General features: G+C 38.1%; 1 protein-coding gene across 3 annotated transcripts in view; it reads left to right on the top strand.

Annotated features, from left to right (window-relative positions):
• Window positions 1–16,649, top strand: part of RNGTT (RNA guanylyltransferase and 5'-phosphatase) — a 444,976-nt gene extending 428,327 nt beyond the window's left edge. Inside the window, exons 15-16 of one of the 3 annotated variants that reach the window (XM_084622100.1) lie at window positions 10,335–10,458; window positions 16,044–16,649. In XM_084622100.1, the coding sequence (XP_084478226.1) occupies window positions 10,335–10,458; window positions 16,044–16,135 (216 nt within the window). In that variant the 3' untranslated portion in view covers window positions 16,136–16,649. Of the gene's footprint in view, window positions 1–10,334; window positions 10,459–13,501; window positions 14,049–16,043 lie in introns of those variants that run through there. The other 2 variants (XM_084622102.1, XM_084622101.1) reach the window with 2 other exon arrangements.
• Window positions 16,650–17,181: the final 532 nt, after the last annotated feature.

The raw sequence follows: 17,181 nt of genomic DNA, 5'->3' as shown, positions 1-17,181 counted from the left end.
GATTACTCTTAGCCTGAAAGTCTGTTCACTCATCAACTTCCAAGTTGAAATCTAGCCTGCTCTTCTCTTAGGTCAGGTCTATACTATCAACTTAGATCGGTATAACTGCAGCGCTCAAGGATGTGAAAAATCCACACCCTGCAGCAATGCAGTTATACCAATCATTGTTCTGGAGGGTTTTCCTGGTTCCATACTTTGTTGAAAAATTCAGTGTTTTTATCGATGGTGATGGTCTTATCATCACCAGCTTCCAACATTTTCCTGGGAACTTGCAGTTCATATGCAGCTTTCCCAGGATTTCACTTTTTTGTGATGTGAAATGTTGCAATGTGCTGTTATGAGTGTTTAATGTCTTTGTAAAAGTCAAGTTTCTTGTGTTTAGCACCTCTTAAAAGTGCTCTGCCCATCACTCTTTGTTCTTTTCCTGTTGTTAAGGTCTGATCTTGTGTCATGGGGTATGCTCACCATGAAGGTGCAGCCTTCTGGCTGCTCTGGGATTACCTCCGCCTAGACTGATATCCTTTTCCTGTCTCTCAGGCCTGGTGTGGGGTAGGACCCCATTACACACCCTCCCCTTCAACTCTATAACCCTTAGGGGTATGATGCCTTCTCCCTGAAAGTTAACGGAGCTGGGCCCTCAGGTCATCTCTTTCCAGCGCCAGGTTCCCCACCATGAGAAGGAGTCTACCCTTCTCCTCCATGGTGTCCTGAAACTTTCCTCCTGGAATTCTGACTCTTGGAAAGCCATTTGCAAGGCTTGATCAGCAGCTACCAACCTCCCTTGTAGCTTTTGCCTGTGTTCCACAGACTCTCCCAGGATCTGAGTTCCCACTGCATTCTGATTACCCTCCATATTTGTCCCCGAATCCTTTGTCTGTCTTTGGATGACTCTTTGTTCCCTCCAATTTCTCCTCACTCTCTATCTTCACAGCACCCTTGGCCTTCTCTACAACCTATGTGCCATGACCCTACCACAAATAAAATATCCTGCCAGCATAGCTTTTACACACAGTTTTATGCCAGGTATAAGTACTGTCCTCCAAACATTCCAGTCAGTTTTGTCCACTTGCAGCAGGGCAGGCTGAGGATCAGGGTGATACGGGCTCTTTCTTTGAACTCTGAATAATCAGAGAACTCTTTTGATGCTACAGTGGAAGAACACCAAGGTAATGGCTCCACAGTGGAGGATCCTACCTTCTTTAATTTTTACAGAAGTTGTCCAGGACACCTGATTTTGAGGTGAAGCCAGTCCAGGAATCTATAAGGACCATGATTCAGAGCTGCCTGGGCCAGAAACTCCAATCTGTTAGGGTTACCTTTTTGTTATACCCTATTTAAACCAGCTGGTGAAGATGTGGCAGACCCTGTGATGCAACTACTTCCCAGTCTCAAAAGTGCTCAAGAAAAAATATGCCCTCAAAGATGCCTATGGCTAAGACCACTACTGTCTTGTGAAAGTTTGGTGGCAGGGATGGCCAAGGCTAGAGGGAAGATGAGCCATACTTGGAATACTGTGGTCTAGATCCCTGAACTGTGGTGCTTGGATTATTCAGACAAAGGGTACACCAGTCTACATCCTCAAACCTTTCCATCATGAACTACCAGGCTTTCATGTCCAAAGTTAAGGTGCAGATATGGAAGAAGGCCTCTACCCTGACTGATTTTATCGAGACACACTAGGCGTTTTAGAAGCAAGTCTGTGAGAACATAGACCTAGCCCAGCATAAGGCTCTGGTGGCCTCTGATGCAGGTGAGGCTGTGGCAGGCATAGATTCCTGTAGGTCTGATTGGCTGCAGGTATGATTTCCACTAGGGGTCCTTGAAAAGCTCTTCCCTTGCACTACAGAGAACTTTTTGGGGCAGTCTTATTTGCTGAGGAAAATAGAGACAAAGGCCACACTCTGTACGTTTGGACCTGTGACTCATCTGATGGATCCCTCCTTCAAGTCAGAGAGGGAAAAGGCTCTAGTACACAAGCTGGTTGTAGTGTGAGTGACTAGCTTCAAAGGAGGTCAGTACCACCTTACATATAGTGTGCTCACCTTAACAACACCAGAAACCAAATTATCTTAACCATTCTTTCAGCAAGCACCAGAAATAGAAGGGGTTTTGAAAGGTTCCAGATCATTTAGCTGGCTTTGCCATTAACAGTAGTTTACTGGGACCTCTTTGCTATTTTACATCCCTTGGTCTTTTGTCACCTTAGACACATTGGTCCTGAGCATTGTTTAGAAGGTACTATAAGATCTGGTTTACAGAAAACTCACCAGATTGCTACAGGAAATGTACTTCCTCCTGGCGAAGAAACACCAAGCTTATGCTACCAACCAAAAGAAGGGGAAGGGATTTTATTCCAGTTATTTCCTGGTAGTCTGACAGACAGGCGGTGTCTAGCCCATCCTAAATCTCAGGAAGCTGAATCAATATTTGAAGATGGGAAATAAAGGTAAAACATTGAAGAAATAGACAATAGCATATACTTAGTGTTTCCAGTTCTTGTGATTTTTATTGCAAGTCTCACAATATTTGGTGTTTTTCTTCAAGCACCAGCACCTAGAGAAATATAATTAGGTGAGAATCTCTACTTTCATTAAAAAAAGTTTCCAGCCCTCATGGTTGTGAAGAAGAGCATGTTTTTAATCTTATGACTTAGAAATAAAGACAAAGAAAATAACCCTGAATTTATTGTTTTTAAAAATCTCATGATTTTGAGGTGCATGACTCAGGATTTTTCAATTCTTGGTGTTGGCCATGCTGTATATGGTAAAAAAAAGATTTTCATAATGTATGTAAAATATTATTTTAACCTGTTAATGTTCCTTTAAAGGAGTCAGGTAATTCATTTTATTTCCCATAAACAAGAGAGAATGTGTAGTCATTATCAGTAAACAGCTTCACTATTGAATAAACATTTCGACTTCCCTTGCTTTACACAACCTGACAGCTGTTTATTGTGTAATAGGCTACTTAAAACTACACACCATCAGTTCTCATAACTCTAGTAAAATAAAATAACAGCAGTGGTAACCAATTCAGCACATCTTTATTTTTGAGAAAATGGTCCTTTTAACATGCATTTTTAATATGGTTTCATTATATTATGAAGGTTTGTTTGGTGAACAGAAAATATGTAATATTTTATTTAACTGATTCATTTTTTTATCAACTGAAATGTTTATGATGCTTTTAGGTGCAGTAAAGGCTCATTCTATGAACAGGCTTCAGTATATTTTAAAAGCCTTATTTATATTCATGTATATTTTTGGTATTTCACTTGAAAAACTGTATTCTTTAAAATGGTATTTACAATCTAAATTATATACTTTCAGAGAAAACACAGGCATTTTATATTTACCATAGTGTATAACCTATGACATTAGAGCTGACTTTTGGCACCCGCAAAGTCTGGTACTACAAGTCCCCCTGCCTTATTTAAATTTACACCAGTTGCTAGGGTTGAATATTTAAATTTGATATCTCCTGGAGATTGTAGTTTATTCATTGTCTGGTACTCATCCTCTGCAGCTGCCCAGGTCTAGACTTTGGTGTCTTTGAAAATCATCATATGTCTCTTTGATTTTGGGGAGGACCCTCCATCAGTTTGTGGCTAAAGGGAGCAGTAAGTCACTGCAAGCTTGAAATTGGCTTCCTGCAGCTAAGCTAATTTATGCTTAAGCAACTTTATGACCTCTGGCCACAAGGAGGGGTAATTCAATAGCATGGGGGGACAGGAGACTCAAGAGGACAAAGCACAGGATGTAGAGCAGGGTTTCTCAAACTGGGGGTCGGGACCCATCAGGGGGTCATGAGGTTATTACATGATGGGTCGTGAGCTGTCAACCTCCACCCCAAACCCTACTTGCCTCCAGCATTTATAATGGTGTTAAATATATTAAAAAGTATGTTTAATTTATGGGGCGGGGGTTGCACTCAGAGGCTTGCTGTGTGAAAGAGGTCATCAGTAAAAAAGTTTGTGACCCACTGATGTAGAGCAAGGGACTCCCAGGTTTCAGTCCTGACTCTGCCACTGACTCTCATTGTGTCTTTTGTCAAGTTGCTTAAACTTTCCATATGAGTTTCCTTATCTGTAAATCATCAGTGATAATACTTTCTCATATAGCTCTCACTATCTGAATGATACAGTTCACCAAAATGGGGTGGTACAACCATATCAAGTTTGGTAGTGGTGGAGAAACCAGGAGGCTGCATTAGTTCTGCCCTGCCTCACTGAAGAGATCACCAACTGTAAAGGCAAAAGTTGGTCTGCATATTTCCCGCCTCATCACCTGTGCTGTCATTGATGCCTGAACATAGCCAAAATCTTCCAGTGGCTGAGGTGTTCACATCTCTCAGATTCTTTGGACAATTTTCCCTTGAAAACTTCGTTAAATGTCTCAAGAATGCCCTGACCCCAGCACTAGCTGCCGGGCTCCATTTTTCCTGAAGCAAGAGTCTGGGGATGACCTGAAGGTTTCTCACACTCTCCATCAGAGAGTTATTCAGTTAATTTTGGACATGCGCTAAAGAGCTATCTTTCTCACTTCGTTCATAGTAGTATAATGCGGGTGGATAAGAATCACTTACATTTGCAGTGAGGAGGGATTGTTTCACAGGCCAAAAGTGCTAAGACCAGTTCTATATGGCAAAATATGCCAGCTTTTCTGCAATCCAGCTAATGGATTGTGAGTGAATATTATTAATGTGTCTATTTGTTCATTTACATAGGAAAAGAATAATGCTCATATCGTGTGGAGCAATGCCTCTTGGAAAACTTGGAAAGCCATTATATTTATTAACTGTTCTGTCTGTGTATTCTGTTTTCTTGTTCTTATTCCATATTACTAAGAAATTACATGTTAAAAACCCCCTTTATTTCTTAAGAATTCAGCTGCTGCTCCTGCTTATTCCTCTGTGGAAATCATAATCTTCTTACTCTAACATCACAATCATTTCTACTGGGATATCACAAATAAGATGATGACTTCAGGCAAGGAACAAGCAACAGAAGCTGCTGAACTTATAAACAACCGTTTTTTAGTCCTGCAGATGTTTTTGGTAATAAAGAATGAGGGTAAAAGTACAAAGACAAAATGATATGAACAAAAACATATTTCTAAATAGAATTTTTAAAATGTTTTCTTGGCAGCCTCAGTGTCTCCTTAAAGTAGATTGTTTTCCTAAAAAATGATCTGTCATAATTGCATTGAACACAGAACTCTAATGAAATATGTAACCTCATGTGTTTCTTGTTGTGATATAAAATTTTCTCTACATTTTTTTACAAAAAAACTAAAAATTGTGAAACTGGAAAAAATAGATGATGATTTTAAAAAAATCATAACTTTTCCATTTTAACCAAAGGTCTGAATATTTGCTTAACTGCTTTAAAATATAAAATAAACAATGATTTTTCAATAACTAAATTACATATAATAGCAACTTTGCCATGATCCCATCATCTCACAAACTAAGCAGGGCTGGATTACTATTTGGATGAGAACATGCAACAGTTGTAGGAACGATGTGGTGATTCACTATGGTGAAATTATCCCTGACTCATTACCGAATCTGTGCTCTAGCATGGTACCAGGAGGCACTGCATGGCTGCAGGTGCTCTTTTGAATGAGACGTAAAACAGAAATTTTGACCATTTGTGGTCATAACAGATACTGTGGCAGTATTCAAAGCAGTAGAGATAATTACTGTCTGGTTACCTAAATGTTTTCCCTTCTGTATTTTCAGTTGGATACATTATTTTTCACATGTCCTAAATTGCTGTATAATGTTGCTGTATGTACTTTACCTCAGAAATGGCTGCATTGCAGTGGTAGATGGAAGTATGTGTAGTTGATATTTCAGTTTCTTTCCTACTTCAGGTTCCTTTTGCATGAAAGGTGATACATAAATGCTAGATGCTATTGTTTTTGTAAAGAGAACAGCACTTCTTTATTAAAGGACTACATTAGATAGCGCAGTTAGGGGGGAAGCTTTTCAACATAATGAAAGGAAAAAGTTATGCTTTTTTATTCTATATGAGCTAATAGGATTACCTTAAATTTGCTGAACTTTAAAGGAATCTATTTATTCCATGACACTGATTCATGTGGTATTGTGGGATCCAAATTTCCATTAGCTGTCTGAAAATATTCTAGGGAACTAGTGATTAAGGGAGGCTCCATGGAGTCCTTAGTTTGATGGAAACTTCCAAATTTGAGGCCACTGAGTACTGGGTTCCAAACAGGTCCAGTTCAAACAAATTTGGAGTCCCCTGCAAAGCTATTCAATTGGGCACCTATATGCCAGGACTAAGATTCAGTGTGTGATCACCTGTCCTCCATACCCGTACCTATTCCCAACCCCTATATAGTGCCAGGTGAGTTCACTGTGCATTGGAATATAGACTACGAAATATGTACAAATTGAGGTTTGTGATTGTGGGGACAGTTACAAGAATAGTGGATGGTGGTTTTCTGTTCACTGGGGAGGGAGACCATGTAGTCTGTCCCAGTCTGGGCTGGGATGGAGGGAGAAACATACTGATTATCCCCCCCAAAGGGCTTTGTTGGCATGAAGTTGCTCTTTCTCTCCAACACATTGCACTAGAATGGGTGTGGTGGCCCCATAATCTGGCAGACCCGTATGGCTGCAACAGGTTTGGAAGCATTGTCAGAACTGGCTCTGGTTCCACAGATTTGTCATCACTGGGGTAAGAGCACCAGCAGCTCACACAGTGAATCTCACTGCTGAGCAAATTGTTCAGCACTCAACCCCAATCCTATCATAGCTGAGTCATCTTCCCCCTTGTCCCATCCAGCACAAGCTGGAACAAACAACTGCCAAAACTCGCTTTCAAGAAGTGGAATGATAAGTTTCTCAGATTTCCTCTACAATATGTAGAGGTGGGAGTGGGGGAAGGATGGAGGAACACAAAGCCAAGAAGGGAGACTAGAGAGAGACCCCTGTGGGGCAGGATGTGCAATATGTCACTCTGTTTGCCACTAGGAGGGAAGTTTAATCTCTCACTCTCAACTGCTAGGAAAAAGCTTGGTGAGGGAGAAGGGATTCTGGTGAGGGATGAGTTACATTTTGGTGCCTCCCAGACCACATTTAGTCTTAATCACCACTTCAGGAAATGGTTGCGAGTGATACATGAAGTGATTGTGGCAGATTGACAGTATCCAAAACAGTCTTTGGTGGTATTTTGTATTAAAATTGCAATTGTGTATGTGGTATTGTGGCATTTTATGTACCTTCTCTAGTAGGGAGTGAGGAGGCTAATGAACTTCTCTGTTATGTGCCTTTGAGGCCTTCCCCCTGGAGATATACATACACACACTAGTTCAGACTGGAATTCCCAGGGGCAGAGAGGCAAAGAAAGGGTTTGGGGATGAAAAGACTGGATTTAAATGGACTCAAGGCTTCTTCCTGATCCAGCAAATGCCCAGGACCCCAGTCCATGGAGGGCCCCAATCCTTAAGGTAGAGTTGGGAGGACTGGGCATGCCAGAATCCATGTTAGCGTGAACTCTGGTAAGCTTCTGAGCATGCAAGAAGGTTCTTTTACTGTTTTTAATATGTTTTCTCTGTAATGCTTGTACCTGAAGAATAAGGTAGGTTAGAGAGAACTTTGAGGTACCTTATATCTGCAGAAATCACCCTGTTATCAGTCTCTGAAGGAAAAGCAAGCAGATCTGTTTAGGCAGCCTGTCTTTGCTGGGAAATACACAGTGAAGACAGGGAACTGCAGCCTGGACATACCCTGGTTAAAAGAGAGTGAGAAGTGGGTCTCCTCACCCAAGAGAGGCAACATCTGGGGAGCTGGAAGCTGAGAGCTGGATGACTGAGGGGAAACACAGGTGCAGTTGCCCTGAACTGTGACATATTTGCAACAAAGCTTGTTTACAGTGATTACTAAGGAATTGTTCTGTGACTTTTTCAATCCTCTCCAAACACATACATATTGAGAAGCCTAGAATGATTGTGGTATACTGGTATTTTCAGCATTGTTAATGCTGAACATGTATATTGTGCTCAGAGTACTTTCTGTACTCTTGATAAAATGTTCAACAGCTTCTAAAAGAAAATGTGCCTACACATTAAGATAGGTGCTTTTACAAGACCAAGGTCATTTAATCATGGACTGGTAACTACAATGTTCCTTCCTTGCTAAGATCATTGCTATAACTTGCGAAGACTATGATCAGCAGTTTTCTAAAAGCATTTAGCTCAGTGCATTGGCAGGTGTTTGCATTTTCTGGAAAGATCTATCTTCCAGATTGCTAATGAGTAGTCAAGCAAGCATACAGAGAGTTAATAATACTGCTTAATTGCCACAGTCACATAGAGCAACCACATAATTTATTGCTATTCTGAGCCTCTGAACACTAGAATAATGATAAACTATATGACAAAGGCTTACTGAGATTGCTAGTTAGTGAAAGTCACTGACTAGAGTTGAATATCTCTCTGCCTCTAGCAGGTGATTCTTCTTCCTGCTTCATCAGAAAAAAGGAGCATATAAATAATTTCCTTGGCAGCTATTGTTATAATATACTTTCCAAATCATTACGCACACAAGAGTTTCTTCCTGTGTTTAAACATCCACAGTGGATTAGAAAAGGATGTTGTGTTTTCCTGAACACACCTAATGAAATATAAATGTTAAATGAGTCCGTGTTACTTGAACATCTGGTTGGAATATCACTTTTAATACATGTATAGTGAACTAAGATACCGTATAAGGAAATGTGCTAAAAATGGAAAGACAGGCAAATTAGGGGATCAGTTAATCTTGCAAACAGGATAGGAGATGTCTCCCCTAATCCACGTGACCACCAACAGTCACAAAGCTCATTATAGCAGTTAAATGGTTTTTAAAAGTATCTGTAGTCAGCAGAAGGATTACTTGTTTTTAAAAAAGAAATAAATGAGTTTGAGATATGGAGTGCTAGAGCTGACTTTTTTATGGTAAAGTTTCACAACTTGACTGGCCTAAATTAAGCAGTTTAGCTAAATTGTCTCATAGTGTCACTTTTACTTGACACGTAAAATCCAAGAGCCTCCTTTCCTGAAATTAATAGCATAGTCAGAATAAATGCTGAACAAGTGTTGATGGTTGCATTTTTAGAATTTGAAGGTTAGACTTGTCCTATATTGCAAATGGGGTAATCCAGATTTGGGACTCAGATTGGCAGATTAATTGCCTTTATCTAGAAATTAGTCCAAAATATGTTTGAGAGTTTTCACTGCACACCTACTAATTGTTCCAAGGACTTTCCTGGCCTTCTTCAAAGTCTGTATCCCTGAACAGCAGTAAATTCCTGTGTCAGTGATGGTAAGTGGATAGACAGTAGAAATGCAAATTTCTGCTAATGAAATAACCAGTCTTCTTTACTGTAAGGAAAAGTAATTACCGTACCCATAAAAGACTGTATCACAGTTGTGATATTACCTTGACTAGCATTTGATTTGAAAACTATAACAGAGCTAAACACAAATCTAACAGTTAAATACAGATTTCTACGTACAAAGAGGCTTCTTGGCACAAACTGCAGTATATTGGAAAATAGTTGCTAAAGCATTAGATAAAGTTCTCAAGTTGCCATGGTTACTTGGGCATTTTGCATTTTATCATAGGTTAAGATGCATAGGATGAAGTATCCAAAATAAACAGGAAGAATAGTACACATGAACTAAAAAGACAAATAGCTCACGGTATCAGCTGCTTGCTGACAAATCTATGAATGAATGGAGAAAAGAGGCCTGAAGGATATTTAGAACATGTGTGATTTAAAAACCCATGTAATTTTTGGAGTTAGAATTTACTTTATTTTTAAAAGAAAATAATCTCTAAAAATGTAAAGAGTGGAATATTTTTTATAAGCTAATTCTGGTATTGAAACCTAATGTTTGGCTTTGAGACCTTTAACAATGAAGGTTGATGGAAACACAGATAATGCATTTCATACACTTAGGCTGGCAGTAGCATTTATACAGGAAGCAGTTCATCCCCATGGAAACCTATTTGCATTTGGGACATTTGTACTGGTTGATTTTTTTTTTCCCTAGAGTAGCTGATGTTTTAGCATAATATAATTGCCATATATTGACAACAGATTTCAAAAGTATTTTTAAAATGTCAAGTAGCTGAGCATGTGTACATTGGAGATGTTAAGATATTCAGCTAAATGTAACTTTAGGTGTAGGATGAAGAACTGTTCCTGATGAATTTTAGGGCAATGTTTGGCCTTCCATTATCTATCACAATCTGAAGGAACAATGCCTTTAAACTAATTTAATAAAATACATTTATCTTTAAACTTTTTTTTTAAACAGGTGACAAGAGAACTGAAACAGTACGACAATAAGATTATAGAGTGCAAATTTGAGAACAACAGCTGGGTCTTCATGAGGCAGAGAATAGACAAAAGCTTTCCAAATGCTTACAACACTGCCCTAGGTGAGTAGAATAACTTACTTTTGCACACACATTTCCTTTTTACCATTTCAGTAAACTTGGTTAAATGGACTCTGGCAGAAAATTTAGTCCCAGAATTTCATCTGCCTTAACATTGTTCTAATTTAATGAGGGAAAATGGTCTGTATTCTCAATATCTAGTTTAGGAGGCTGTGTTTTTCCACTATAACCTGGTCTTGCAAAGACTTATATATGTGCCTTAACTTTATACACCACAAGTAATCCCAGTGGCTTTAATGGGACTTACTCACTGGGTGAAATCAAATAGGCTACACTCCCATTTGTTATGTGCCGGCTGGCTCAGGTTAAGGGAATGTTTAATTACAGTGTAGATGTTTGAGCTCAGCCTAAGTCAGCTGACACGGGACAACCATGGGTTTTTAATTGCAGTGTAGACATACCAGTTACTTCACTGAAGCCATGATTTCCCCTGTCATGTGTGAAGTAAATGTGTGTGAGTTCTTTGCAGAATTGGGACCTTATTTAGTCAAATATATTCTAACGGTATGCATTTATGTGAGACTCCCCCAAAATATAGTTGTCTTAGCTCTACAACACAGTTAACTAACAAATACTATTCCCATGCTATGTTGACTTGTGCTGATGCACAAAGAAAGATACTTTGGCACATCAACATGCTACATAAGTTGAATTTGTTAACAAAAAAAGCCATGATAATTTCAGCTCTATTCAAGATCATTGTTTGCCAGATGGAAGACAAAATTAGTAGGAGAAAATGTAATTTCAAGCTCCTAAAATAGTATTACAAACAATAGAGAGTAAAGCAAATGAACGCTATGAAAAAAAGTTGTCCTTATAGGGTTGTGACACCTTCAGAGTCTCCTATAGACAATAGAAAAAGAATCCTCTGAAAATGCAAAAGAGCAATTTTCTTTCAGGTGGAATGAATGAGTTTAAATAAAGATATGTTGGAATAATATGAGTAACAATAGTCATACTGAACTGGCATTTTTGGTGGTATCATAAACTTAAACATGGTATTCAGAACTACTAAGCTTGCCAGGAGGCATATGTATATTGCTACTTTTTCTTTAAAATTATTTCACCCATGTGAATTTCTGATAATCTAGTGAAATTAAATTGTTTGGATGAGCAAATTGAAATTAGCCATTTGATCAAGTGACAGTAGGACTGCTGGTGCCTTTTGGGAGACACCTCAGAATTCAAGCAGCTCCACCACCGTAGCAGCTTTGTGCATCTCCTGCAGCCCTCGCACCACCAAGAGGGAAAGAGGGATGGGCCACTAAAGAAGAGATACCACTGTTCCACCTCCTAAAGTTTTTCCCCATCAGCACCAGCATTTCCTCCCAGTTGCTTCAACAACCTCTTTTTCTTTGGCCTGCCCCCGCCCCCTCCCCTACTTCCAAGCAACAGCAACTTTTCCTCTTCCTTCCTCCACTCCCAGCATGCACAGCTTTCCTCTTCTTCAGCTCTGCTAGAGCTGTCTGACATTTTTTTCTGACGAGTTTTCTCACCAAATATACACGGAGAGAGAGGTTTTTGTAAAAAAAAAAAAAAAGAAAAGAAAGGAAAAGGGAAGAAAAAAAAGAAACTGCTCATGGGAAATCATTTTTTACAATGAAATAAAAAAAATCTATGAGGAAAAATTGCATTTTTGGTTCAGTTGTTGAAAAAAGTTGGTTTTGGAGTTTTGAGAGGTTCCCTCCCCTCCTTTCTTAACTTTTCCCCATTGGAAAAGGTCTTTGGTGAGGAGGAGAGACCCAGCTTTTTCCACATTTGAAAAAAGCTGGAAAGAAATAGTAAAGCTAAAATAAAGTGAGAGTGTGCTACATCTTTCCCTTTTTGAACTTTTTTCTTTTTAGACTTTTCCAGTTGAAAAAAGGTTTTTAAAAAATTGTGATTTTTTTTTTATCCCATTAGTCCTGGTTATCCTTTAAAAATGGTCACACAAATTTACCAGCACAGGCTTGCTGGGGCATTAACTTTTTTATTTTTGTAATTTTTTGGTTTTTTTTGGCAAGGCTAGCTACTTTTCATTATAATACTGTGTTTAAATGGACTAATACTGATGCATACAGAAGAACTTTTTAAAAAGCACCTTTATACCAAAAATGTTCTTAATTATAAAAACCATTGATATTAGGGACGGTTTTATTCATGTTACATTCACATTGTGCATGCTTCCAGAATTACAGTGGTATGAAAAGAATATCTTCAGTGGCCCATGAAACCATATTTTTAATTGCTAGTCATGAAGATGATTTTACTTTATATCAGTTGAGGGAGAGAAGTTTACTCATTTTCTTTAATAGATCTCAGGGCTCAAAAGAGTAACAATTGTTCTTTCTCACAAAACTGCCTCTGTAGTATAGCTGATCTTCCTCATACTATCTCTCAAAATCTTTTATAGCCTTATCTTATATTTTTGTCCCAGCTAGTCATGGAATTCCACCTTAAATCAGTATATCTTGCTTCTAGTCTTTTTTCCTAAGTCCCATATTTCATAAGACGAGATCAGGTTGCATAGGCAAAATGATAAAAAGATATTTATTTCAGAATCAAGCCTTTTCATAAATTGTTTGATATTTGGTGAAAAATCCAAAGACTTAGCTATTTCAGTTCCAAGTTTGTCAAAATGGATAAAATCATGTATTCCTACCTGTTATGATTTAGGTAGAGCTTCAGAGCCAGAAGACACATTGCACAAGAGCTTTGTTGCTACTACTTGCCTAAGTAATGTGCTAATTTCTCACATGTATATTGGATTTAATTTTACTTTTTGACAAAGAATTATTCTTTAGACTAGAAGGCTAGACTAGATGCCTGTTGGGACAGCAGTTCTTTACTCTCTGTAGTCCTCAGCTGTTTGTGAGCAAAGTAGAGTAATTTCATCCCTAACACAAAAGTTCTATAAAATATATGTTCAAAGCTGAACATTTGTGCCAAATACTATCATTTATTTTGCAAATACAGGATCAAATTGCTCAAGTGTTGCATGCAGCCCATCAGTTAAATAACGTCAAAATGTGTTCTTTGTTCCCAGCTGTGTGTAACAGCATCCAAAATCCAGTCACAAAGGAAATGTTGTTTGAGTTCATTGATAGGTGTACAGCAGCTTCTCAAGGACAGATGCAAAAACATCACCTGGATCCTGACGCTGAACTCATGCCCCCACCTCCTCCCAAAAGACCACGCACCATAACCTAAGGCCACAGTCCGAATGAATAGCATGTTGTTTACAAATCTGCAGAAGGTGAAATGAAAATGTGTGTGGATTAAAAAACATTTGCAAAAAAGTCATTCTATGCATCCTGTAAATATCTAGATGCATTTTTTTCAAATGCCACATCATGAACCGACATTCTTTTTCTAACTGGCAAATTCAACCTTACTTTGTGGGATTTGAAGATTGAAATATCCAAAGGTTTAGACAAGAACAGTATAGAATCAGTGGAAAGCTGCCTTGTTTATACATGGATATCTTTCACCTTTAATTTATAATGTTAGCAATCTGGAACTGTGAGAAAACATTGAAACACTGTACTTTTTAGAATCTGTGTTTCAAATATAGTGGTGTTTCTTTTTCTTTCTTATTATTTAATTAGTTCAGATTTGTCACCCTTGGTATAATTTATCTTAGTGTTCCTACATTTCTGAAACTCATGTTCAAGAACAAGCAGCAATGTTGTTTGTGCACTGTATTGGTTTAAAAAAACCTTATTAGGTTTACTAATTTTAAAATTAGCTGGGTTTTTTGTTAAAATATTAAAGAACTGAATCTTTATTGTTGTAAATAGCATCCTTTCTAAAGGAAATGTGCTGGGTGGTCGTGGGGGTTTTGGTTTTGTTTCCATTTCATTTCATTTCAATTTGAAGTCACACGCCTAATTTTAGGGTCAATTTTAGCTCTGCATTTTAAGTTTATCTGTAGATAAGGAACACACATGAAATCCCTAGTATTAAGGTCTCTGTTTTGAGACCGTTTCTAATACAGGGTTTAGTTCTCCACAATGAAGCCATTATAAATAATACGTAAAGGTACACCTCACTGTGATATGCAAGAGTAATATCCAGTACTAATGATGTTGTCTTAGACCCAGGTGCAAAATGGCAAAAGAAATGCCAGACAACATCTTTGATGAGGAGGTAATGCCAATGGAATAGAGCCCTGTCACAGGAAAGGGGCCTCCTGTTTTTAGATAAAAGCAGGGCAAAGGCAAGATATTTATTGGTGGAAATTAACATGCTGAATACCAAGACATTAATTTTCAAAGCAGCAATCAGTTGTCCTGTGACAGTATTCTAATCCGCTGACTTTATTTCTGTTATACCCAATGATGAAACAAATATCCTAATGGCTCTTGCTGCAGTACAACTGGAAGTTGTTCACTCAATTAAGATGGAAAAGCTGCATTCTAATAGACATATGGAGGCATTGCTCTGCGTTTGAACTAACTAGAAACAAAAGTAATTATAAAAATGCCGTTTTAAAGTTTTCTACACAGTTAATAAGCTGGTGTTTGGCTATACTGTTATTGATAAATAAGTATAAGTATAAATGTGGGTGATCCATTCATTCAACAGTCTGGTTAACTAACATAATTTCATTTGATATAATAAATGATCCAAAATCGTTTATATTTAAATGAGTTTTAATGTTTGTAAATAAAGTTAACTCATACAGTATTTTTTTCTATATGGAAACTTTAGGGCTATGCTTTGTGGGAGGCTCCTCCAATTGTTTCAGTGTGGATAAACATACACTGTATCATTCACATGGTAATCCTAATGTGTCTTTCCTGGGATATTACATAGATGTGTTAGGGCACTGAAGAGGTTTAAAAAGTTGCTTTTTTTGCTGCAGTAAAACTTGAGGAAAAAATGTGTTCATCAAAGCTCATGTTTAAACCATACATACTTTCCAGTTATTATCTTTATAACAGATATATCACCTATGCAAGGTTGAAAAATTATCTCCCCAAAACAACCTTATGAATTTCATGTGAAAACCTATGCAACCTCAATTCATCCTTCATGGAAACAACAGTACATTTCTTTTCCACATCGTCTTCGTTGTATTTTTCCCCAGACTTACAGCCGTACCGTTGAGTTAAGTGATGACATATATTTTATCAACAATCTCTAGTGCTGTTTAAATGTCTATGGTAATTGCAACCTTTAACTGAGAATGAGATGTGTGAAAAGAGCATTTTGTTTTAAATATTTATCCAGATTATTTCCTCTCTTCCCCTTCCCACCCTCCATCTCTTTATTTCAACAGAATTTTAAAGTTTATCATTTGTCATTTTCTTTAGTGCGTTGTAGCCTGCCCTCGACGTGCATTCCACCCAGTTCATGAATGCACTGTTCCCCTTAGCATATTTTGACAGTACTGTTTTTTCCACTCAGTTTTAAAATTGGAAAATATTGAAGGAATTGTAAAGACATTCAGAGATGTTCTGATGGTTTGGGACATCTCTGCTCAGATTTGACTTGAAGTTCTTCCTGCACTGCAGCTCTGTAGCCTTTGAAAGAGGCTGATCATCTTAGGTTTTCTGGACAAAGTTTTTTTTTTTTAAAAAAAGGTACTGGGAAGAGTAGAGTGAAGAAGCAGATGAAAACAATGGAATTCCACTTGGACCAGCTGTTTGTTTGTTTGTTTTTGTTTGTAGTATGAGACCCTGCTCTCTGCTACTGGATATTCTGAGATAGGAGTCAAGGGGGAAAGGAAGAGCCTGTGCCAAAAAACCTGAGAAAAACTCAACTGTCTGCTCTTAGGATATAGAGTATGAACCCATCCTCTAAGTTGTTATTTGTTAAATAGTACATGTACAGTTACGTTTTGTTTTCAATGGAGTTCTCTGAAAATGTCAGTATGTTCCTCTGCAAACTCTGTATGAAGTATTTTAATAAAGTCAATGGTTTAAAAGAATGGACGTTCATTTACTTGTGCTAGTGGTCTAATTGTTTATGCTTACGATATCCATCCATCCCACTGCCAGCAACTGGGTACTCAACCAATACTCAAGATTCAAACAAAAGAATTTTACATGATTTTCAGAGGTCAGAGGTTGAACTCTGTGGGCTAGAAAGCCTATGCATAAGCATTCCCCGAGAGCCAATATGTGATATAGCTCTTGGCTATGATAAATATTTTTTAAAGCAGTTTTTTCCATTTTTACTGCCTGAGAGGGAACCGAGGAATTGGTCAATCAGAATAACTTTTTATAATGTGCTAACATATATTACATTATTAATTATTTATGTAAACATCTACTATACAAAAAGACCAAACAAAATTCAGTATTCCCCCACTCCATTTAAATTCTCACTGGATACTAAGAAATACATGTTTGGGGATGCATGAAACACTGAATAATTTTATGTAGGCTTTGAATGTTTTGCAATATTACATGTTCCATCTTCCTATATTGTGTTAAGCCAGTAAAATAAATAAAGTCCCCAAATTAAACCTTGTCTTACTGTGTTCCAGATACCTTCACATATTTCTCTCTGTGACACTACTTCTTTGGATGCATATTCCAACTCATAGGGTGTGCTAGCTGATGCAGCTCAAGAGGTGGAATCTGCTCACAGCAGTGCTTGTCAGAGCACTTGTGCACCCCTGCTATCCCTTCCCTCTTCCTTCCTGAACATTTTGGAGGTGAGGTTATAGAAGGGGGAATGGCACCCTCTGCTGCCTCAGTTCCTTCCAAATGCAGC

This window comes from Lepidochelys olivacea (genome assembly GCF_965140295.1).
Source record: "Lepidochelys olivacea isolate rLepOli2 genome assembly, chromosome: 3".
Lineage (NCBI taxonomy): Eukaryota > Metazoa > Chordata > Testudines > Cheloniidae > Lepidochelys > Lepidochelys olivacea.
The sequence above is the reverse complement of the archived record's forward strand: the minus strand, read 5'-3'. Positions and strand labels throughout refer to the sequence as shown.